General features: G+C 39.3%; 1 protein-coding gene across 3 annotated transcripts; it reads right to left on the bottom strand.

Moving 5' to 3' along the window:
- Nucleotides 1-172: 172 nt before the first annotated feature.
- Nucleotides 173-25082, bottom strand: CALU (calumenin). Of its 3 annotated transcripts, none has more exons than XR_011539562.1 (7): nucleotides 24935-25061; nucleotides 15938-16169; nucleotides 10843-11036; nucleotides 6900-7066; nucleotides 6139-6199; nucleotides 3985-5056; nucleotides 173-2580 (listed from the first exon to the last, which is right to left on the bottom strand). XR_011539562.1 is itself a non-coding variant. In XM_008511054.2 (7 exons), exons 2-7 carry the CDS (start codon nucleotides 16156-16158, stop codon nucleotides 2476-2478), a joined length of 948 nt encoding a protein of 315 aa, XP_008509276.1. In that variant the 5' UTR covers nucleotides 16159-16169; nucleotides 24935-25082; the 3' UTR covers nucleotides 173-2475. The 3 variants fall into 3 exon arrangements, 2 of the variants coding, with proteins under 2 accessions (XP_008509276.1, XP_008509219.1); XM_008511054.2 differs by having other exon boundaries at nucleotides 3985-4184; nucleotides 24935-25082; XM_008510997.2 differs by lacking the exon at nucleotides 10843-11036 and adding an exon at nucleotides 10576-10769 and having other exon boundaries at nucleotides 3985-4184; nucleotides 24935-25067.
- Between the last annotated feature and the right edge of the window lie 985 nt (nucleotides 25083-26067).

Here is a 26067-nt window from a genome sequence, read left to right as displayed (position 1 = left end):
GGGTGCTCGAGATTTCAGAAATAGGAGGAAAGGAGAAACCAACTTGGGAGAAGGCAGGAACTTCTCTGGGCTAGGGAGGGGGTATGCTCAACCTTCTAGGAAAGCTCCTTTTCCATGACTCCATAATTCTAAGCAAGAGTTCCATTTCTTAAGAGAATAAAGGACATACATATTCACAATGAATGTAAACAGTTTTATTTAGAAACAGATAGGTACCTGTTTGCATTACAGAATATAAAACTTGGTTTACACTCTATAAAAAATAACCAGTATCCAAATTCAAGAGAGCTAGCATTCACAGAACACACAATGTGGGTGTGCAGCTACTGTTCACCAGCCTCAAGCTTGATTTAAACCAAAATGATAATCCAGGGGGATTATTAAAGATTACAGTGCTTGCTGCTTAGCACCCAGCATCCAGAAGTTGCCGTCTTAGCAGATGAAGGTTTGCTTTCTAGGTGCGTGACTTTCACATAAAGCCTGGGTTCTCTGCACCTGGTGAGCTGTGAGGCTCTCCTGCCTACAGCTCATGATGTGCCCTCTCTACCTACGCCTGGGTTGGTGGCATCATTAATTATCTCTGGTCTTCTTAACAATAAAAATGGGGAATCTGGAGGGCAGAGAATTTTCATTCTCCTATATTGGGGTTAAACTTAAAGAGTTTATCCACTCTCAAGGGGTCAGTGTGAAGGCCAGAGTGAAGTTACACAATATGTGGCTTTTTACCAGGCCAAGTAGCCCACCTCAACACAATCATGGAAGACCAAAGGATATACCTAGGTTCAGATTATAATAATCACCCAGCACCACCTGAATGTATTATCCAGAAAGATAAATGAAATAATAGAGGTTAAATATACATATATTTATCTTAGTAACCTGAGGGCTAAAGACTTGGAATATAATAATTCTTCTCAAAAGAGGTCCAACTGTAAGAAAGGGACCAAAAAAGATAGTTTGTGTCATGTAAAATATGGGTAAAGTGAGTTGGGAACAGAGGATGGTTTCTTCAGCTCTTTCTACAGCCCTCTCTTTGATGAAGACTGGCAATCTGTGGATCCAGGATAAACTTGTCTTTTGGCAGCAGGGAGTCAGAGGAGATGGGGGAATAGGGAATGATGGATCAAAGGCAGAAAGGATGAGCAATGGTCCTCAAACCAAAGAGCCCTCTCTGTAGGCCCTCTCATCTTTGAGTCTGAGCTCAAGCTCTCCGGCTGACACAAAAACAGGCCTGGTAGTAAGTGGTTAGCATTCTGAGGTATGAGGATCCCTGGTAAATTCAGCAGCACGTGGTTTTTGGAAACCAGCCCACGAGATAAGAACACTGCAACCAAGCTCCTAACTAATACTGCTATTTAACCACTGTCCGAAAGAGAAAGGGAAGAAAAAAATCCCCACTATAGTGGGAGGTTCTAAGTTGCCATATAGGATGGTCCAAATAATCTTCTCTTTATCTTAGGATTTCTTAAGAGAATCCTCATTCAGTGATCATTTCTTTCATTCAAGGCACTTTCAATGATATGATTGGAAAGGAGTCCACTTTAACTGCAGTGAAAGCAAGACTAGTTCCTCAGAACACCTGGGGAAATAGGAGCCAAATGGGGCACTTACAGTGATTCAATAGGCAAGGCAGTCTTGAGCACTGCAACAGATGCACACCCAGAAAAGTGTGCGCCCTGGAAACACTTGTATTTTTCCTTTAGTTTTCCAGTTGTTTCTATGTATAGCTCTCTAAAGAGATCACACTCACGACTTGATTGATTTTCAAGACACTGGCCCTAACTCTTCCCACCACAGCTGCGCTTGACAAAATTAGCAAACAGCTAGTCCTATGGGAAAGGAAAAAAAGAATGAATGAAATCAAGTTGAGCCAAGTTTTCTTACAGCACAGGGATCTGTCCTTGCCCAGATAACACCAAGATCAGCTGCTGGACCTGAAGCAGCTGAATGGAATATCTAGCTCCTACTACTGATGACATATACTTTCAATAGTCAAGATTAAGTGTTATCTTTCTAAATCAAATTGTGGGGTATATTCTTTCCCTTTTCTCTCTCCTGAACATCTTTTATTGATCTCAGGCTTAGTTAAGTCGGAATTATAAAAATTATATGGTAAGGGTCGAGAAAGAGTGAAGGGCTAATGTTTGCCTACAAGAGTGAGTTGAGGATTTTGATCCTTCATATCATACTCCCAACCAGAGAACAAATATAAAAATAAACACACCGTGTTATACATAATACAAAGTGTAAATCTACAAACACACGTGTACTAATTAGAGTTGTTCCTCAGAAGCACGATTTCCCTCCAGTCGCTCAGAGACGAGGAGGAATGGGGACGGGATGGTTTTCGTTACGCCTTTTCATGTCTTAAAAAGTTTGTAATAACAGTCTCAGTAGCGCAAACAATTTCATGTGAAACCAAAAGCTGTAAAAATAAATTACTTTTGAAGAAATGTGGGTTCCTCTATCTGCAGCTCAGAATTCATCATGTCGTACTAAAGCCTCACCAAAATCTGTGGCCTGGCTGCCCACAAATAAATCATACTTGTCAACAATCTCCTCCTTGGTAAGCTTGCCATCCTGAAATTAGAGAGAACAGTGAATTCAGACAAAATATATCTCCCATTCTAAATTTAGAAACACTGCTATAGAATAGGCGTTAGTCAAGATTTAAGATTCTAAATTCCGCTAAATTAAATGTGAACTCAACTCTCACCCCATGGCCTACCCATACACACGGAAGAAAATAGCGATTAATACACTTTTCTTATCAAGAAAGTTAAAAGCGGAAGAATGGAAATAATATAGCTCAATGACTCAATGCTGGAGACATGGGTTTGTTTCTTGAGAAGATAATACTCCCTTTTGAGCAAAATGTGGGACATCTCCTAGATATGAGTAAGAGATAGTCAAGAAGAACTGGGTAAAATACTTCAAGGTGAACAAAGTCACTGCCTAACAGCAACAATGAAATCTACTAATATCAAGCCTAGTCCTTACCTCCACTATGCCCTAGCCACCAATCAGATTCAAGATGCAACTCAAATGAAGGCGCAGACACTCATCTCAAAAGTTAGCTAGGCCAGACTCCCAAGGGACGACTACCTGAGTTTCCTTTTCTCACATATCTCAGGACACAGCATCTGGCTACTGAAGTGACTGAGCAAGAACTCAAAACAGACTAACCTTTAAAAAGGCTCGATGATAAGAAAATGCATTTGAAACTAAAAATGAGCCTAACTAAAAGAATGTTCAGGATACTAAAACCCCCCATCTTTAGATTGATTTTCAGCTTACTCTAAGCAGAGCATTCAAATCTCTGAAAAAGGTGACCGGGCTTAGTGATAACACCACTCTTAATGAACTAAATGCCTCAGATAACTGATCAAGGACAACTTTTTTTTTTTTTTAAAGATTGGCACCTGGGCTAACAACTGTTGCCAATCTTTTTTTTTTTCTGCTTTATTTCCCCAAACCCCACCCTGTACACAGTATATCTTAGTTGCAGGCCCTTCTAGTTGTGGGACAAGGACAATTTTAACAGGATCCAGAGAAAAGCTGATTTATAACCTACTACAAAGGACTTAATTTTAAAAAGCATATTTGACTTAAAGAAGGAAATAACCAGCTTTGAGTAGGCAAAATGAGCCTATAATAGGTAAAAGAACAAAGAAAATAAAAAAGCAAAGAAAATTTCCTGGAGATCCAAAGAAACAGATGATGCTGGGCATAGGCTACATACAGAGGCTCTTTTCTGAAGGCTGAATTCCTCCAAAGCTATGAACACTGGGCAAAGGGATTTCTAAACGAGATCAGATAGCTAGTGCTGCCCTTTAAGTTTTCAATCACCAACTCTAGATCCGTAGCAGACTTAGACTAATTAAGACCTTAAATGCTCTATGAACCTTAATAGGAACTTTTTAGGCAATCCCCTGGAAACAGACTTGGATCACTGCTAGACTGCTGAGGCCTGGCCAGACTTACCTTGTTCTGGTCTGATTCATAGACCAGGTGCCTGGCTTCTGCCTCTGCATGATCATAGTCTGAGGGGAGGATCCAGTCTTTGGTCTCTTCCTTGTCCATCTTTCCATCACGGTTCTTATCTCGAAACTCAACAAATTGTTCTCTCTCTGTCTTTACCCATTCGGGCTCATCGGCATTTCCATCATGGCTGTACATGTCACCTTGTGTGCACAGACATACAAACAAATGAAATGAGAAGATGACTGACATTTACTTCAAAATAACAAAGGAGGTAAGGAAGTGGATGTGGATTTGAAAGGACTGGCCATGGGCTCATGGGTGTTGGTGGTGGGCTTGGGTACACAGGGATTCATTATCTATTCTATCTGATTTTGTCTATATTTGCAATGCTCTATAATAAGCTGAAAGAATAAAAACAATTCAACGGTGTATCTCTGGGGACTTCTTATTGACGCTAAATGTAAGAGGCAAAGACCATTTATTTCTTTATAATCTCTCTTGTCAACAGGGCAGAAACTAGCACATCCCTAGAAACTGGAAGACAATGTTTGGGAGACTTTTAGCTTTACAAAGCCCAGCACCCCCGACGTAAGTGTTCACGTTAGTTGATTTGCAAAAGAAAGCAACACACACACAGTTGATAGTTTTAGTAGTTTCAAGATACAATTCCTCTGCCCTTGAATCTTATGACGGGGAGGGAGACAGAAATATCTCCTTTTGGCCTCAATGCTTAATAAACGATGCTACTTAACAGTTATAAAACATAATTCCTTTCCTCAGGAGGTTCAAATGAGTTCCTCAGTTTCAGCAATGGTAATAAAGTGGAAAAACCCAAGAATGAAAAGATAAAATATTTAAAAGTAGAAATACTCAACTTTGAAACGAGCTCAGTAAATGCACCCAGGCACTCATTTCCACTATGCTGATGAACTCCACTAAAAAAAAATCATTTTGGAAAAAAATCCTATCTTCCATTGCTCATCCTTCTTTCTCTAAAAAACTCAAGGTACATCATTGAGTCTTAGAAGAAAAAAGTGGTCAATATTCAAGGAGTAATTCAACTGGGATAACTCTAGAAAATAAATAGCAGGTATAATTAGACAAAATCTGAGTAAAAGAGTGACTGGTTCAATGCAGTTTAAGTGACAGAAGTAGGGCTTAAGTCTCCCTTTCACACTTAAAATAAATATTTCAGGTAAAGTTCAGAGGTCTAAAAACAAACTGATATATGAAAAATAAAACCAGTGGTATACTAAAATTAAGTTACTATGAGTAAATATAAGGATGTGAAATACAAAATTATCTAGTATCTTTCAAAAGGAATGACATTTGTAACAAAAGTCTTAATGTCATCCATCTCTTCTCCTTTACTTATATTAATTTCCATTATAGTAATTGTGAAACAATGCTCAACTACTTGCTACGAGATGCAGCTCCTTTTTTTTTTAAAGCAAGGGGGAAATTCTGAAATTATTCCAAGGAAAATGAAAACAGCTTTTTGAGAGAAATTAGCCTTGAAGGTGTAGCATCCAAAAAAAAAAAAGGGAAAGGCTCTAAGAGGAGTCAGCCCCTCCCGGTTGCTTATCACCCACCTGTCTCTTTTATTCCATTCCCTACCTTCTTCTCCTGGGCTTCCTAATGCCAGTCTAAGCTCCCTGCAACTCTTTACTGTCAAGTCCGCAGGGCATCTGGGATGCGCTGTATCAGTGCTGCCCAGTAAGGGAGCCACTAGCCAATGAGGCTATTGAGGACTTGAAATGTGGTTGGTTCAAACTGAGATGTGCTGTAAGTATGAAACATACTTTCGAAGACTTTAGTATGAGAAAAAAACCCTCAATAATTTATACTGATAAAATGTTGAAACTATGGTTTTTTAGAATATTAGGCTAAATAAAATAAATTATTGAAATTAATTTCATCTGGTCATTTTACTTTTTCTGATGTGGCTATTAGAAAAGTTAAAATTACATATGAGGCTCACATTTACATTTTGATTGGACAGTGGGGTTACAGATACTTTATCATGACCCACTTCTTCTCACACTGGTCTGGCTTAATGATGTGCTGAGAGCTGGGGTAAACTGTTTCTATGGGTGAACATATCTTCCAAAGCTTCTCAGCTTCTTCTAAAAAAACTATGAGAAATAGACTTACCAATATACTCTTCTAGATCAATGAAACCATCAGCATTCTTATCTATATCCTCCATTGTTTCCTAGACGAAGAGACTATTAAAGTTAGTATTTAGGCATTTATCATTCATTAAGACACACACATATATGTGTACAAATATACTAGTATATGTGTATGTGTGTGAATATGGTTAAACCATAGGAAACTGCTGTTTTTCTAGCTAAAAAACCAGTAAAATACTATCAATTTCTAATGCTTCAACCTAAAATAACTATGAGTCTTCTTGGAGGAACACCAGCACTGCTTAATAACAAACCACCCCATCAAGCCCATGATGATCTGGTTGCCCTAGTCATGCTAAAGTCATACTAACAGACGTGACCAGCAAGTACGCCTATAGCTATAGTCTGGTTTATAGTTAGCTGCCTTCTGTGAGAATTCTTCAGTATCACTGTAATCACTCAGTGTCTGATCAGTGGTCACAGGATTTTTTAACAATAGGATTTCCTCCTGTGCTTATAATATGAAGCCACTAATGAAATGGCAAAATACATGATCTGATGCTAAATATTGTCATACTAAACAGAAAGCCAAAGACACTTAAGATAAATGACTTGATCAAGGTCACAGAAAAACACAGTGACAGAGCCTGGACTCTAAATCTTGCCAGTACTTGTACAGCAAGTCATTCTTGTAAATGCAGAGGACAAGCTAAAGAGGAAAGACAGTGTAAGCAAGAAAAAGAAACTGAGCTTCCATTGAGAATCCTTTTTCTCACCCACCTGTACTACTATATCTTTCATGTAGTCGTACTCCTCAGGGTGCAGGAAAGCTGTGAATTCCTCCTTTGTGGCAATAAGGTCTCCATCCTTGTCTGCCATTTTAAACCTCCGCTCATCTCGAACCATCATCTGTTTATAGTTAAATCCATCATCAGGGTCTGGATCATCTAGAAAACAAAAATTTAGGTCAAATCTTAAAGGACTTCCAGAAAACATGAAAATGTGTGGGCTAGGGAATCAATTTCCAAGAAAGATAAACCAATCAATGAAGAAATAGCCCCGGATTACACAGGTCAAATTCCAACAGTATAAAGACATTCATTTTTGGGCTAAAGCTCCAGTAATCAAATGCCTCAAAGTCAGGTCCAAGTTGAATATAAATGTTTGCCATCCAACACGGAACCCTGGCTGCTAGACTATGTAAACAATTATGTAATGCTTGAATATTATTGGTGTTAAGGATATTAAAGGGCTCAAGTTTTCTAGTTATATCTGGGGGACACTGGCAGTTCTAAAGTCATACTGTCTGGGTTTGAATCCTAACTTTACCACTTCCTATCTGTGTGACCTTAGGCAAGTAACTTAACTGTGCTTCAATCTACTCATTTGTATAATGGAGATAATAACAGTGCCTGCCGCGTAGGATTGTTTTGTGGTTTAAATGAGCAAATAAATCCAAGTGTTTAGAATAGTGCCTGGCATATAGCTGGCTTTTAAGAAAGTTAGCTATTGCAATTTTTATTAAACATTCGGCTCCCATCAAGAAGCTAGATATCAAAGGCCTTCTATCCCATATTAAGGCCACTTGGATTCAAACAGAACACCACTCTTTGAAAGGTCATACTTTAGTTTTTTCAGCCAACTCAGAAAGCTACCATGAGTTACAAGCACTGCTTGTCCCTATTTATGTAAGATTCTAGAAAATGCAAACTAACCTAGAGTTACAGAAAATAGGTCAGTGGTTGCCTACAGATAGGGGATAGGGAAGGTGAGCAGGATTATAAACGGACATGAAACTTTTTGGGGGTGATATGTTCATTTATCTTGACTGTAGTGATAGGTTCACTGATGAATACATATGTCAAACTCATCAATTGTGCATTTTAAATATGTGCAGTGTATCGTATGTCAATTATACTTCAATAAAGCTGTTACAAAAAATAAACATTAGATCAAAAACGAATTGAATTTGGACCTAACCGTTTGTTAGGATGTTGAACTGCACAAGCAGTAGTTATTCAGTCTCTATATAAGAATCTAGAAGAACGAAATTTAGTTTCTTTAAGCTGGAAAAATGTGAAGATGTTAACTGCAGAAAAGGAAAAAAACCCTTTTCAATCCGAGTTGTTGTGTGGACTAAATAAGATAACATGTGAAGATATTTTAAAAAGTAACAGACATCACATTAAAGGTAAGAAATGATTGCTCCTGCAACATACTGATCAAATAAAAAAGATATGGCACTGGTTTTATAAAAAGACCCACGGGGTCCCTTTAACAATAACATCACACTGCTGACTTTTCATACTGTAGTTCAATCTTCCCATAATTTAAGCACAGTTGAAAAAAAAAAAAACTACTGCTCTATTTTGAGAGTTGAAAAGCTTGAAGCTTCATTCTTTGTTGAGTGTCAAAATTCAGTATGACAGCTTATTGAATCATGAGGCTTTGGGGACCATATATGTGTATACTCAAAACCATAATAGGTTGGAGATGGAGAACTTAAGGAAAATACCACCTTTCTCAGATACTAAGTCACCTCTTCAAAACATAGTTTCAATACCAACTATGTAACATAAATGAATAAAGATAACAGAAGACAGACAACTTATACATTAAGACTAGATTCTTAGCTAAGAGTCCTTCTCTCTTCCTTAGGGTAAAACGTGGTGACTGGAATCAAGTAGCCTGATAGCATGCACATATATAAGGAAGAAAGAGGAAGATATAAAACTTATTTTTAATGACTCATGTGCCTATCGTCACTGCTTGGAGTGCTGCATAAGTTTACTTTCCTGCTGGCCTGCACACAGCTTGGGGAGGCTCTGATCTAGTTTTGGGATAAGCAGGGTGGATCTTAGTATTTCATATTTTACTTGGGGCAGAGAGAGTGTTAACCTTCCTTTTGTGGAAAGCAGATTAAGATAGATTTTAATTAAAAGCTAGATGATTTATACCTGAACTCAAAATTGAATCAGGAACACACTCTCAAAAAAAACCTCAGTCCTTCAATAAGCCGACTCATTACCCCCTGAGCTCTGTCCACTCACATGCCTCTAGGGAAAGATGCCTTATAAAGACATTGCTTCTCCAGCCAATGCTTCAGCTTATGCAGTCTCAGTCAGTAGAAATACCCATTACATTGAATCATTCGCCCTGTGAGGCAACAGAGCTCTCAACAGATTTTTATGCACATAATCATACAAAGAGTTTAAGATTCATTCTGGGCAGCAAGTGAGTGTCTAGGTGTGAGCTGAGATTTATTAACACACCATTCTGTTTAGATCACCAATAGCTTACCCTTTGCTTTATAGTTATCATTAATTCTAAATAAATCAGGAGGGTGTTGGGTCTCAGAGAGCAAGAAGCACTGATGCCTCTCCATTTGCGCTGACGTTTTAATACATGTGTTTTTAATTGAGTGAAGGCTATGTTTAGTTCTTGGCTAAGAGTCAAGCATGGAGAGAGATTGCCACTTTAGTTTTAGGAATGAGAAGAAGCCCAACACAGAAATAAGTCTCTTTGCCAGAAATGCGTGCAGTTCCGTAATTAACATGGACAGCTGGCTGTCCAGCGAGGGAAACAGATCATTATATACTCACTGACTGTTACTCAGTGGTGAACACCTGCTTTAACCCCAAAATTTGCCTAATTTCCAGGATAAAATGCAAAAAGTAACATTTATACATTCTTTCCTCAAATTGTAACCATGTACAACAGAGGAACCTAACAAAAATATCCAAAGTCATCAACTCAGTAAGATCGCCACCTAGCAGTCAGCAGCAGGCAAGTGTAATAAGTAAAAGAAAATTACTAACAGGTGGCCCAAGCTACCACATCAACAGAAAGCAATCCAAGTCACGTTTATTTGCCTTGAAGCATTTGCAAAGCAGGCTGATAAACTCATGTGCCAGAGAACACAAATGGGAAATTTTCATTTCTAAACTTCAGTAAGCAGACATACTGAAATAGTTAGCTTTTTATCAAGGAAAGCTACTATATGTGATCTTTATTTTATTAAGAAAAGACAGTAAATATCCTTCTATCCTCACCAGTTATAAAGGACTCTAATTTGGTTTGAATTTCAGGTGCAACACTTCAACGTGATCACGTCAAGAGACATCTCAAAGCCCCTTGCTTTGCACTGTTGGAACAATGCAGCCTTTGAAACAAGATCTACTATAAAAATGGTCTCTCTGAGGGATGGCAGAAAGAAAAATGCTAAAATATATCTGAAATGCTAAAGATACGGAAGATGCCAGACCTTAGAAAACCAAAATTAAACAAATCAAAAAATAAATAATATACACTTTAAAATGAATAAAATAAAGGGAAATCAGTTCAGCATCAAACTATTTAAAATAAACACAATTTATTCCTTTCTTTCACTGCGTGACCCATTTGTTTCTTTGACTCAAGACCATGGTCTTTGCCAGGCTGACATCTTGCCCCTTACCCAGGTAAGTGCCATAAGTCACGTTTCTGTACTCATCCCAGGAGATTAAGCCGTCTTGATTCATATCAAACTCCTGCCATTGGTTTTCAACATTGTCATATATGTATTTCTTCTGGGCGTGCTTAATCCAGGATTTCAGCTCCCCCTCGGTCACAAACCCATCTTTATCCGCGTCTATTTTATCTACAATCATTCTACAAGACAAAACAGTTACGTTTCAAGGTGCCGGCTCCACAAGGCTTTTTCCCCCAGATAGTAGGGACCTACCTAAAACGTAGCCGTAGGTGGCATTTTTATACTCCTCCCAGGAAACGAGGCCGTCCTCATTGAGGTCATGCCCCTTCCACTGTCGCTCTACATCCTCGTAAATCCAGCGCTTTTGTGCAAATTTAATCCAGTCTTTGAGCTCATCCACAGTGACAAACCCGTCCTTGTCGCCATCTATTTTACTTACAATCTTTCTGTAGAAAATGCAGAGAAATCCAGCAAGAGGTTAAAAGGACACAAGGCTCTGGACTTGGCCAGGTGTGTGCTGTGACCACAGGTGTTGCCCAGGGCTAAAGCATGGAAATAAAAAATTGTCTCCAGAACAAAAGCGCCAGACAGGCAACTAAAAATTTTTCTCTTAAGTGGCCCATTACTGGTCGGTAATGAGCCATCTGGATAAGGCAAGCACAGTCCATGGCTGGTGCACTTGGATCCAAAAGCAAACCCAGTCTATCCCTTTAGAAGTAGGTTTCAGCCGAAGGTTAGAATTCAGGAGTGAATATTCATACCTATCTAGGTTCTCCACTCTTTGTATCAAACAACATGCAAATCTCTGTATTTTTCTTTATTGTTTTTAGGAGAATCTCGAGTTCTTGGTAAATAATCATAATAACCACTGACACGGTTTTCTAAAAATTCAAAAATTTAAACTAGACTTTAAAAAATTCAGCTGCTGTTAAAAAAAAAGAGAACTTTTTTTTTTTTGAGGAAGATTAGCCCTGAGCTAACATCTGCCACCAATCTCTTTTTGCTGAGGAAGACTGGCCCTGAGCTAACATCCATGCCCATCTTCCTCTACTTTATATGTGGGACGCCTACCACAGCATGGCTTGCCAAGTGGTGCCATGTCTGCACCTGGGATCTGAACCAGCAAACCCCAGGCCACGGAAGCAGAATGTGTACACTTAACTGCTGCACCACCGGGCCGGCCCCAGAGACAACACTTTTATTAAAAATATAAAGATATCAAAAATAGTCCCGGGGGCCAGCCCGGTGGCACAGTAGTTGACTTCGTGTGCTCTGCTTTGGTGGCCCAGGGTTCGCAGCTTCAGATCCTGGGTGCAGACCTGGCATCACTTGCCAAGCCATGCTGTGGCAGAATTCCACATAAAATAGAGGAAGATTGGCACAGATGTTAGCTCAGGGACAATCTTCCTCACATATGCACACACAAAGTTCTGGGATCACTTAAGCCTCAAGTCAAGATTATTAAACAAAAAAATCAGGTATATAAAAACAGAAGCATGCTTATTCTAAAAAATGGCTAACAGCTTATTATACACTATGTTGAACTGGATTTTTACATATAACCACGAAAACCAAGAACTCTGAGGAAATTATGTGGTAAGAAAGTATATCCTTGATTATGAGAATGTTAATAAGCTGAGAGGGTTAGAGTGCAGACAATAAAGCAAAAACTACAAAAATAAAGAATATACTTCGCCCTTCATGAGTTTCTTTCTTCTAGCTCTGTCATCTTAATTTAAGGGTTTCAAAATATGTGCATGATACGAAAACTCCTGTTTAAAGACGCAATCACCTACTTACAGAGGCTTAGACAACCTATGTAAAGTCATACAAGTAAGCAGCCCAGTTTGGAATAGGAACTTCAAATCACCACTTCCAGCAGAATTGAAATCTTGCCATACTCTTATCCTCTATTATTTGCAGGATCGAAAAAGAGTGTCAGTGGGTAGCAAGTAATGTCTTTTCCCAGTTTGTGTTCATTTCATGAATACAATATTGGAAAGTGATTAGAATTAGAGTATTAGCAACACTATGAAAAGAGATTTTCATCTTGATATAGTGTTAGCCATAACTGTCTATTACTTCAATCCTATAATCAACAAGCATTTTCCTCCAGAAAACGTGTAATCTTGTAGCTTTTGCTCTAAAATGTTAATAGAAAAGGTAAAGCAATAAGAAGTCTTCTCTTAAATACCCTCCTCTATCTACATGGAACTAGGACAAAAAAATTCTTGCAAGTTTAACCCTGTAGAGTTTCAATAATATTAACAGATTAAGTTATACCAGTATTAAAGACTTCTGCATTATCTACAATGGGATCCAGTTTGTGTCCAAATGGTATTGGTTATCAATAGTGCCACTGCAACATTAAGGAAAAAAGGGCAAGGTATCAGAACCCCTCCCACTCCCAAAAGAAAATTTTAAACTATAACAAACAGCCTCAGAGGAGGATCACTCAGATAAAAAAGAAATAAAAAAAAAAGCTTTATGACTGGGCTTTTCTAAATGAAGCTGGCTGAATGCCATTCTATTTATTCCAACAGAAACATCCCAAATGGTTTAATCCAGAGGTTGGCAAAATTTTTCCAGAAAGGGACAGATGGTAAATATTTTTTACTTTGTGGGCCACATAGGTCTTTCACATCTTTTTTTGTTTTTTAACCATTAAAAAATATAAAAAGTCATTCTTATCTCTCTGGCCATCCCAGCCTGTAGGCAGCTGTGAAAATATGCTGGAAGTGGGCACGTTCTATTTTAGGTATGAAGCTCTAAACTCTAATCTTTAAGAGCCTCTGTAAATTTATGAAGCTAATTGCGTTGTATTCCTGACACTGGAGAACCCTACAGATGCAGTTACAATGCCACTAACCAAGCATTTATTCCAGGACAGAAACAACACACTTAGGGGACCTTATGTTCTTTCTCCTAAGAGGTAACACACGCCTCTACATTTTAAGAGGCATAAGAAAACTGGTTTTTTAAGAATCTGGGTCAGTAAGTGGGTTCCAGGAGGGTTCGTAATATTCCTGAAATTTTCAGTATGCAAAATTTTATATATATTCATATATGTGGACTTTTCTGAGGAAGAGTCCTTAGCTTTCATTAGATTCCCAAAGGGGCTGGGCCTGTGACCCAAAAAAGAATGAACTGCTCTAGTTCATTTCTATAGCAAATATATCAAGGGTGAGAACTTTTTTATATTAAGGACCACCAACTCAAAATAAACCCTCATTTGAAGGACACATACATGAAAATTAAGTATGCTTAGACTTCTTTGGGGGGCGGGGGAAATGAGAATACACATGAAAGAAAAAGTGTTCTATTTGTCAACATTCTTATTAAGAAAAAAGGAACTGAAAACTGTATATTGTTTTAAAATGCTTCCTGTGGTCTTTTAGAAATCATAACTAAAGATTTGAAAATAGCAAATTTTTGCAACTACAGGTATAAACAACGATCTTATCTCCTAATAATTACTTGCCTTCTAAATAGACAGAAAAGAGGGGGAATCTGTTGTTCCCAACATCTGGTGTACAGTCACTTATCCAAACAATGTTTAGAAATGCCAGTGAATATAAGTTTAAAAAAAAAAAAAGTTCAACTGGAATTCTTGCTTCCAACAGTACATCATCTTATAAACTGGACATATTTGTCATTATCTCCAAAATTTGAGAGAAACAAATAGTACTTAGTTCATTCATACATTCCATGAAAAACATGATTTTAACCATCTAATTTTAATCAAATACAGAGTTTGCTTATGTGTTGAACTTCTGATATTCACTGATGTCAAAAAGGAACATTTTCTCTCTACTGATTCCACTACCTGCAAAGAGCCAGAACATCCTGATTGACACCAAACCCAAGGGCTCTTCATTATTTAAGAGTTAATTCTGCAAATAGATATACGCAGACCAAAATGTGGGTTGGACATGCACGTTATTAATAGGCAAGACATGAAGACCGTGAACACCCTCACCCATCCCTATTTTCAGTCTGAAATATTAGCACAGTTATAAGAGTAAAATGAAAAGTGGGCATCGTCTCTCAGAGTTGGAAAAGCAACCTAACAGAAAACTGACACTAATATATTCCTGTTTACGTCCTTTCAAATGTCTTGGTATAGTTTCTCACTCTACCTAGCAAAATCTTTTGATTATTTCTGTCAGTGATTAAGAACAAAATATTGTACCTTTCAGTTAGCAGATAACCTCATGAAAGAATAAAATAAATTTATACTGAAGAATTAACCAAAGCAAATCCTATAACGTCTTCTAATCACAGCACTACCTATGACAGCAAAATATTTTTGGAAATTCCTATGTGGTACAACTTTCTAGACAAATCTCCTGATTACAGTTCAGAAAGTTAAACCAATGGTGCTCATTGAGGAGAAAATGTTCACTAAATTAACCTGCTTTTCCTTAAAAGGCAAGTCTTTGGAAGAGCCAAAAAGACATTCTCAGATCCTCAGTTAGAAATTATCAACTGGGATTCTACCAAATCAACTCTCTAGGTAAAAAGCTGTCTGCTGAGAAAGCCACATAACCTGACTATGACCTGGCTGTTACTGAAACAGCAACTCATACTCTGATATTAAGATCATTACTTGTTATAGTCTTCTAAAAGGCAAGTTGGGTTTGTTTTGGGGTTTTGTGTTTTTTTTTTGGTGAGAAAGATTGGCCCTGAGCTAACATCTGTGCCAATCTTCCTCTACTTTGTATGTGAGATGGCACCACAGCACGATTTGATGAGCAGTGCGTAGGTCCACGCCTGGGATCTGAACCTGCAAACCCCGGGCCGCTGAAGTGGAGTGTGTGAACTTAACCACTACACCACTGGGCTGGCCCCTGGTTTTTGTTTTTAATTAAGCAAATATCTGAGAATGAAAACAAAGAGGGTGAAGGGCACTCTTGGAAATCATAAATTTAACAGAAATTAGTCCAGGAGTCTAATTTGCAGTTTATTATCTACTCTAAGACTTGGCTTAGGCAACAATGAATAGGTCACAGATAGTTTTAAAAATTGAAAGCAGCAGGAGTGAGAAGCTCAATGTTCCTTTGAGATCAAGAAGATGCAGTTCAAGATGGGTCCTGTAGGATTTGGTACTTTCACGTAAAAATGACTTGACTTTGTAGAATGAGGTAAAGACTGTTATTCAGTGGATAAATGTATAAAGCAAGCACTTAATTAAATTTTAGCAGCAGCAATTCTGTGGTTAGCTTCCCAAAAATGTAGCTCATCACAGCTTTACTGGGTGACTGAGCCAGGAGAGAAAAAAAGCATGAGCTGATTTATAAAGAAATGTTATTACTGTAACTAGCCCCCCCAAGAGCTGGCACCTTACCCAAGTCTTTCCTTGCTCTCTTCTGGTGTCAGCTGATCAAAAGTCTTTGCTTCTTCAGCACCCAAGAAGGCATCATGGTCATAATCAAAACTCTGAGCATCATTGTGAACCTTGTCACTGAGTTGAGGCTCATGGTGTACACGGTCCTTCTTTTCTGTGGGCTTGCTCAAGGCAAAGGCTGTGCACAGGGACAGGCACATAAGAAACTGTCGCAGGTCCATGATAATCAGATCTTAAAGAAAAAGAAAGGTAGTTAATTCAGAAAGCATTCTGCTTAATAATTAAAGAAGAAATTAAAAGCTCACATTCAGTTAAACTATTAATTTGATATTATCCTAAATATTATTACTTAACCCATAAAATAAGTACGGTAGAATATCAGACTTTCCAGCTTTATGGTGAGAAATTTTAACCAGTTTCATCTGATTGTAGGTTGACAAGGAATTATAGTTAAAACATCCACCTTGTGATCAGTCTCTCTTTTAAAAAAATACCAAAGCAGAACTTTAATCCTTTTGCCAAAATTCATAAGACTTAAAAGTGAAAGGACCAAAATTTAAATCCACACCTACTGACTCCAAACACTTTACTTTTTGTACTTTATCAGTGGTCTGGTCTTCAAACCCAGCTAGTTATTAGAATCATCTTGGAAGCTTAAAAAAATTTCCTCTATTGAATTAGAATCTCTGAAGTTGAATCCAGGCATTTGTAGTTGTAAACACTTCTCAGGTGATTCTGATGAGCATCAAATTAGGAACCAATGAAATATTTGAGCGGTTTCCTTGGCCTACAGCACCAACTCATCTTCCATGTCCAAGCTCAACCTCAAATTACCATCAAAGATCAAACCATTCAGATGGTGCGGTGATAGATAGCAACTGCTTTATCATTTCGTATATTGTGCTTCTCAAACTTGCCCAGGCATAAGGACCACCTGGAGTACTATTCAAAGTACAGATTCCCAGGCCCTACTCCATACCTTCAGAATCTCTGCAGTCACAGCTGATTCTAGTGAACAAGCACAAGGCTTTATGGAAAAATGTGACCAAAAAAATTGAAGAGAAGCTGCAATATAGTAACCTGTTTAGCACACACTAAGATACCCCACAGTACTATCCAGAAAGCTTAAGGTCTTAGAGAAAAAACCATAAAATTAAAAGTCAAGGGGCAAGATCTTCCAAGGTATTCATATTTTAACTAATCCTTCATCAGTAGAGCATGGATTCTGGATGCTTTTCCCCCTCTGGTGAGAATAAGTTTTTGCAATTTCACATTCTCTCTTACTCATTTCCTTTTATGACTAATGGCTCCCTTACTGGATAGGTAGGTGGTTATTAGGCACACAGCTTGTTGTGGGTTGAACTGTATCCCCCCTAAAAATATGCTCAAGTCCTAATCCCTAGTACCTGTGAATGGGACCTTATTTGGAAACAGGATATTTGTAGATGTGATCAAGTTAAAATGATGTCATACTGGATTAGGGTGGGCTCTAATCTAATGACTGACTGATGTCCTTATAAAAGGAGGGAAATTTGGACACAGACACACAGAGAAAAAAAAGAACACCATGTTATGAAAAGATGCAGAGACTGGAGTGATGCACCTACAAGTCAAGGAATGTCAAGGATTGCTGGCAATCACCGGAAACTAGGAAGAAGGAAAGAAAGATCTTCTCCTGGAGCCTTCAGAGAGAGAGCATGGCCCTGCCAACACCTCGATTTCTAACTTCCAGCCTCCAAAACTCTGAGAGAATAAATTTCTGTCCTTTTAAGGCACCTAGTTTACGGTAAATTGTTAAAGCAGCCCTAGGAAACCAAAACAAGGTATTAGTACAGAGGGACACTGCATCACGTGAAAGTTAAAAGCATTACCTTGTCCCACTCTGCAGGTTAAACCAGCCACAGACTTCACCTTCCCCAGGATCTCACTAGTGGAATGACCTAGTAGAAGGGCTCACGTTTTATATGTAAATATTTTTCAAAATATGAAAATTCTTTCAGCATAGCCTCTACCTTAGTAGTTCTCAGTCCAGTCTGCACCCTAGAATCACCTGGAGAGTTTTCAGAAAATATGACTACTAAATCCCACCCTAATCATTATTTTTAAAAGGTATCCAGGGTGAGGACCACCACTTTAACCAAACTATCAAACAGCCATAGTGATGTCTTAAGAAATCTGACCCAAAAGTATACTTAACATGAATAAATTGCATATATCTGATCCTGCCTCAAAGTTTCGGGAACTAGAATGAAGAGAGTGAACTTGCGCCAGGGTATGAGGAAATTAAGCCAATAGATTAGACATAGTTCAATGTATCCATTTTTCTTGTTAATGCGCTAAGGAAGTTACATTGTATTACCTTGGATTTATAGAGTCCTTTGGATTCAATAAACTAAAAAATGCTTAGTACAGCTAATGGTGAGCATGCTATATAAAGTGCCTTAAAAGCAGAAGGAAAGCAAATAGAGAAATATGTTTAATCCCAACACAACCTAGAGAATTGATAATACAAAGGCACAACCTGAGGCCTCTATGAACAACGTTCAGGCTGTAAAAGGGCACACAAGGGCACTGTATGCAACCACAGGGAAAGCAGCTCAGTGGGGGAGGGTGGGAAGGTTCTGAAATGGCAGAAGAGGATACATCAATAGAGAGTAGAAAGTGTTCTAGAGTAAACAGGACAGTGACAATAAGACAAACAGAAATATAGCTAAGGAGATAAGAGGAGGCAGTCAGTCCTCAAGTGCCCATTCTCAAAAAAAAAAAAAAAGGGAGTCTCACAGGATGGTGGTTAAGACTGATGAAAACCCATGACAGGAAGCAATGTGAAAGCAAGACCAGGAGACCTTTAGAGAAAGGGGAAAACGTGGTACTTTTCTTAAGCTGTTCCCACCAATGTTAGAACTCAGCTATGCTTCTGAAAGTTAATTAACATTTTGTTTCATCCTATCCCATTGAAACACCCAAATTCATCCACAAAGATACTTGTACATAGGAGTTCAATGATGATAGTTTATAATAATTTAAAAAAATGGAAAACTAAACCAGAGAGCTAGTAAATGTATATTAAATCTATATTATGGGACGCTACACAGAGGTTAAAAAGAACGAGGTGGATCTATCTGCCCTGAAACTGAGAACTCACCAAGATACGCAAAGTGAACAAAAGACAAGTTGCAAAACAATGTCAAGACCTCACTTATGTAAAAAGCAAAACCAAACAACCTCCTCAGCTTGTTTATGTTTGTATAAAATATAACATATATGGACAAAAACAGTGTGGAAGGATAAACATCTATCTGTAAACAGTGGTAACCATTAGGCTCAAGGGAGAAGAGATAGGGGTGGTAGGGTGAGGCCAGTGTGAACTTTAATACTGTACTCTGTTGTGTTGCCTATTTTTCATAAATGAGCACACACTCATGTGTATTACCTTTTTGTGTGTATTACTCTTTAAACAATATTATAAAAACTCTTTTCAATATTAGGTACCAGAGCAAACATTTTCAAGGCATTTCTCCAGATTGAAAGAGAAGACTGAAGGAAAAACAGATATCTATTCTTAAGACATAAACCCTATTTTTAAAGTAAAACATACTACTCTAGAATAACACCCCAGCCTACCCTTCAATGATTCAACTGATCATCAAATCAGTGGAATGGTAAAGAGAAAATTAAGAGATTTACTGGCTCTATTAAACATCAAAATGAATATGGATTTATTTTAGGGCAAAATGTAACTTCCATCTCAAACTACAAATAATTCCTTAGACAAATAAAACACTTTAGAGACAAGAAACAAATTATATGTTCTTGTTATTTTGTGATGTATCCAAAAAAATATCTATAATGTTAGAAGCTTACCGAATCAAGTAAAATCAAGTCACTGCAGCAGAGGGTTTTCATTATGCCTATTATTTAGGGGATGTCACATTTAGGAAAATTTTATAAAGGATTAATTACATCCCTAGAATAAAATATCCTAACAAGTCTTGCATAATACCCTAAAGGCGTTTGCAACCCCCAAATGTTACAATATGAATAAATGCTTAAGCTCATTAACACTATCAGGGCCTGGCAAGGATATTGCACAAAGTTTTGATACATATAACATATAGAAATGTAACAGATTGATTCACTGTGATTTAGAGGGAAAATTACATTTAAGTTTGAGGCTTAACATCTTGATACAAGGGTAAGAGAAGAATTCCAGAGTAAAGGCGAAGTGATCTGGCATGATCACTTATCCATCTCTCTTTTCCTCCCCTCTCTCAATGAAACTTTCAATCTCACCCCTCCCTAGGCTCCTCCATTCTGTCAATCAACACTTCTCAGGTCTCCACAATCCAAAACCAGTCTTTCCCAGCCCCCACTATTCCTTCAAGCTTGCTCTTCCCCTTCCTTCACCCACACAGTCTCTAGAAGTTGCCTCTGCTTCCTCACCACTTACTGTCACCCTGAAATCTGGCTTTCTATCTACCACTGATGAAACTGCCTAAAAGGGTCATCAAGGACCACCTGATGGACAAAGCCAACGGTCCTACCCTCATCTCTCTGCAGTTGAGCAATGAAAAACCTGCACTTCAACTTCTTTTTTTAAAAATATATGCTCTTTGTTAGCCAGCCCTGGTGGTCTAGTGGTTAAGGTTCGACGTGCTCACTGCTGCGGCCTGGGTTCGTTTCCTGGTCAGTGAACCACATCACCCGGCTGTCAGTTGTTATACTGTGGTGTCTGCGTGCTGCCGTGCTGCTCAAAGTTATGCCACTGGTAGTTCAAATACCAGCAGGGTGACCCATGGTGGACAGGTTTCAGTGGAGATTCTAGACTAAGACAATCTAGGAAGAAGAACCTGGCCACCCACTTCTGAAAAACTGGCCATGAAAACCCTAGGAATAGCAGCACAGCATTGTCTGACACAGCACTGGAAGGTGAGAGAATGCTTCAAAAAGACCAGGCAGGGCTCTGCTCTGCTGTACACAGGGTCACTAGGAGTTGGAATTGACTCCACGGCACTAACAAGAACGCTCTTTGTGCCCACATATAATATACCAACTCCTGGCTATTAGATACTTTAACAAAAGGCCTCTTGTTTTATGAATATAGACACTAAAAAAAGGACTGTACTAGATTTATCTAATTCTATACACACTTAAAAATGTTCAAGTAGAAATAAAGGATATCCCCCAAGATAAAGGATATTTTATGTGGGAAGTTGTGAGAAGAGTATAAAACAACTTTTCACACAAGGCATTTGAAGAAGTACATTAGCGCAGTTATTTCTGAAGCATCGTTCTTTTCAACCAAACTAAAACCGAATGATAGAAAGCTAAATGATCTTTCTCTTTCTCCTCCCCCATCATCACAGCTACACACACATCAATGGATAATTAGGAAAATATGTGATACAAATGAAGGATTTGGTTGTATGAACTTTAATGTGATCTAGAAGGTGAATCAGTGGTTGTGAAAAATGCATCTCCCCATCTCCCATTTCGCAAATGACATATAGTCTCTCTCTCTCAAATTCTATCCCTCCCTCACCCAGGGTCACATCTAACATTTTTCTTTGAAAAAAAAAAAAAAAATCTAGACCTGCATCGTCTGGGACAGTAACTAGCCACATGTAGCTACTAAGCACCTGAAATGTGGCTAGTGTGAATTAACATGTGGTTTAAGTGTTATACTTTATATCAAAAGAATGGTATTTTATATGTATTGGATTAAAGAAATCATTAAAATTAATTTCACCTGTTTTAAATTTTCATCTTAAAATTTAAAATTACATATGTGGCTTATACTATATTTCTACTGGATAGTGCCATGTTAGAGACACAAACTAAAGGGCTAGAACCAAAAATATATCAAATTAACTATCATCCTTTTGCAGTATTTCATCAATAATGGTCTTCTGCAAAGTTATTTTCACAAATTGTTCCAGTTAACTAATAAGGAGAAAAGATTAATAGCATAAGCTTGAATTTCTTTCAATAACAATGATGAGCCTTAAGAATCAGTTTATTTTATCCATTCAAAAATTTCCTTGACAGTTCTAAATTTTTGCCATTTCCTCTCTTCCTTCCCAGTCATTTTTGGTAAAAATCCATTGGTCACAGAACACTTGAAGTAAATTACTTCAGAGAAATTTAGATGTCTGGATTAAATTCAACTTTTCAAGAACATTAGCATTGAGTGATCCCACAGTCATTCTGGTTGACCAAAGACCCATTGCTCAATGTTAACAAGTGGGAGAAATGGGTGTGGTGGTAAAATTCCAGTTCTCTGAGCTGGATATTCAGCAAAAAAAAGACATTCCTCTATAATGCAGCAAAAGCAGGACCTCACTACTGAAGCGTCTACTTTCACTGTGGTTTTGGGGGAAAAGCCTGATAGCAATTTAACTATACATACTAAGTTGCAGGTTACAAAATCTAGAAATTAAAGCTATCCGGTTATCTATCTGATATTCTTCACTTAAAAACTTTAGTACAAGTACCACCAATGGATTATCACGTTAAAGTAATAATGTTATCCTTCATGATTTGATAAAAGTTATGATGACACCATTTATTCAATGTTTCCTTAGTGATGGAGCAAATTTACAATAGTTCATTAATACATTCTAATCAAATTATTTGTGTGACTGAGGGCACAGATTTCTAAGACAGCTGAGAATATAAAAGTGCAAAATTTGGCTGTAGAAGAAAAGCTTTGAGAATGACAAACTATTCCTCAGGCTTCATTGGTTCTATAACCAAAATATTTCAGTACAAGCTTTAAATTTTTCTGGCCACAGAGTGAAAAATTTTAAGAAAAAAGTTCTTGAAAATTTGGGAGAAAAAAATTTACTTTTGGCTGATGAAACTTTAATACATAATTAATTGCGACAGAAATGCTATGCAAAGCGTAGGGACAGCAACTTGGGTTTCTAGTTGAAATTTTGCTGTGCGTGTCTAACATGCAAAGCCCTTGAGAATTTGGTAGTTATTTTAGCTCAACCTCCTTTTGGTGTCAAATGTCTATAAATAATTTTAAAATCCTAGATGAAAAGAACTATCTACTATGATCACTCCAGGTGGAAGCGATCTGCAGCCATTTCTCTAAACTTTTATAAAACTTGTACCACTCCACAGTAATGAGCATAGGCTACTGCAAGTTGTCTCCTATAGGAGACATCTATAAGCTCCCCTATGGGTGCTACATTTTCGGAAGGCAGGGATCTCAGCTAAGATACATTAATATCCCTCTATAGTCCCTAATACAATGCCCTGCACTTTTTATGTACCAGTACATTTTACTGGATTAGTTGGACGGTACTTGGCAGCAAGGTAGTGCCTGCCTGTCGGTGTTCCCAAACTCCCAATGCCCCCTACCGGATCCGGCCATCAGCCAGCAATAGGCAAAGTGTTATTTCAGTTGTCTTAACTCTAATACATAAATTACAACATCAACACCCATATTTAAGAGTTCATAGAGAGAGGATCTAGGACCTTATGGCCTAGCGAGCATCTCCAACAGCGCTACCTCTGTCCTTCCAACACCTCTGGTACACCCATGTTACAGAAAACCTGTGTTAATATCAAAGTACTGATCTGCTATACTGGTGCAAAGTACATAAAATGTCATCACTATGTACCTTTTGACACATCACTGGATGAATGGGAGCAAACAATTATATTGAGAGTGATGATGAGTTGATTTCAAAGCTGTATCTGAGTACTATCCACTCAGGTGTACTCAATTCATCTTTGCCAGCTCATGGTTCTCCTGGTTGTGATTCTCAAAAGAATCCTACTGCAGATGCCTGAATGACTGTAAAACTCAGAATAGGCCTGGGCAAACTCATCCTTTCTACACACAAACACAATTCACGAGTTATCTCTAGACCCTCATTTGTACTATACTACATAAATTCTTCAGTGATGGCCATTGTTTGGCACTTGGTTAACTAAACTTACTGAAGGAGGTCAAACACGCATTTAGCTTGCGTCAAGTTTCATTCTATGGCAAAGAATAATTTATCAGAGATTACAAGGTTCTCTATCTCCCAGCTATAAAAACAAATCAGAAGTAACCTTATTCCTGATTCATTAACCTTGACTTTATAGTCTATGCCAGGAAGTGAATAGGAAAGAAACTACTCTGGGAGTTTACACGCTTAGCAATTGAGATCAAAGGCCTAACGTTTTAAGAGGAGACCCAAAAGCAGCTTTCAAAACTGCAAACCACCCTATAGTCTTAATCAGGGCAGCTGTAGGGAATTAAGTTTACTTCTGAATACAGCATGCCAAAAATCAAACTAGGATCTGGGGCTAGAAGCAACAAAACAAGGTAAAAATACAATTTCCTAATGAAGCTTTTAAAACTATTTTCCATCGTTGACTGAAGTACGCAGCCAAACAAAGCAATTCGCAACATTCCGCTTTTCTCTAAAATTACAGAGTTTTAAAAAAATTTATAGTGTCTTCAAGCTTTCTTTCCCCCTTGTTTCTACACCCTCAAAGTCAGCGAACACGACTTTCTTGGCAGATGCACCCCGCTCTCGGGATGTGGCCTCGGGGCGGGGCTGGAGGACACGAGCGGGGCCGTGAATGGGAGGTGGCAGGGAGCTGTTACAATAACACTACCTGATGCCCTCCGACCTTCAGGAGGCAAATAAGAGTGACCGAGGGACTCAGTGAGTGGCGGGGCCCGGGGGCGGAGAACGTGGCAAGCTGGGCACAAAACAGTACCCACAGGCCGCACAGCCGGGAGCCCGAGTTCGCGAGTCCCGGGCCCCTCTGTGACCGCGCGGGAAGGCGAGCGGGGGGCTACCACCCAGGCTGTGCGCCGAGGGCCCTGGGGTCGCGAGCCAGCTCAGGCCCCGGTCCCGAGCCAGCAGAAACACAGGCCCCGACTGAAAGAAGCCCAGGCTGGCGCCGGGAGCAAGGCCTCAGGACAAAAAGAAAGCGCAAAAGGACGAGGCTGCTGAAGGAGGCGCCGAGCACCCCCGTACCTACCTTTGCTCGCAGCGCTCACAGCCCAGGGCGCCGCGGCCGCCGCTCACCCACCGGCTCAGCTCACGCGCCCAAGCCCCGCCCAACCGGAAGCGACTCCGCGCCCCGCCCCTAGCCGCCTCGCCGGCGGCCTCCCGACCAATCATTAACAAACCCGCCGTTGACGCATAGCTGTCCGGAACAGCCATTGGCCCCGCAGTCGGCTTGCCGGGATTGGCTGGAAAGCGCCACGTCCCCGCGAGCGCGCCGAGTTGCGTGGCCCGGATTCCCGCCCTGCTCTGGTCCCCGGGCCTGTGGGGTTGGCGGGCCCCAGCCCCCTACTCCGGGCGGCGTGTGGGCGCGGCTGTCTCGCTGCCACGTCCCGGTTCGCAGCGCGTGACTCGGCCTCCACAGAGCTTCTTGGATTACCCTGCTGCTACTTCATGCTCATAAGCACCCAGGGCCGAATTAATCCGACTGTATCAGTCCCCCCAACCTCTCCTTTCCGCTTAAGCGCTACCGCACTGATGGGGTAGCCTAGAGGAGCTTCTGCCCTCGTTGCCTCCAGTGTATTTTTCAGGTCCGTCTCCCATCCCTCCCTCTCACTTATCTTGCGCTCTGGCCACCACCATCTCCGTGTTCCCGAACCGCCTGCCCTTTCACATCTCTATGGTCTGTCTTCATCAAGCGGCCTCCTCCGCTTGAGGTTCAGTGCGTTTTCTGAGTCTGCTTTGTGAATGCCAATAAAAGTCCCAGTTCACAGAAATCCTGGCTCAGATGTTAGCTCTAGAAGCCTTTCGTGACCCCACTAGGCATTCCTCCCTTATTTGCCTTCATAGCACTTGGTATCTTCAGTACAACTTGCCAAATTTTGCTATAAAATGCTGATTATCCGTATGTCTTCCTCTAGACTAAGCTCCAGGGTAGAGATCTGCCTTATTCATCTTTGTATCTACAGGTCTGAGCTTGCTGCCCAGCTCGAAGTAAATGCTTAATCGTGTTAAATGAAGTGAATGAGTGGAACCCATTGCATGTGCCTGATTGAAGAGGAACTCAGGAAATTACTTAATTCATTTACGTGTTGTGAAATTAAAACAAATATTAAATGAGGGCTGCTATGTTTGCAACACAAATGGAATATAAACCTACTGTGTTCT

Source organism: Equus przewalskii, chromosome 4, assembly GCF_037783145.1.
Source record: "Equus przewalskii isolate Varuska chromosome 4, EquPr2, whole genome shotgun sequence".
NCBI lineage: Eukaryota > Metazoa > Chordata > Mammalia > Perissodactyla > Equidae > Equus > Equus przewalskii.
The sequence above is the reverse complement of the archived record's forward strand: the minus strand, read 5'-3'. Positions and strand labels throughout refer to the sequence as shown.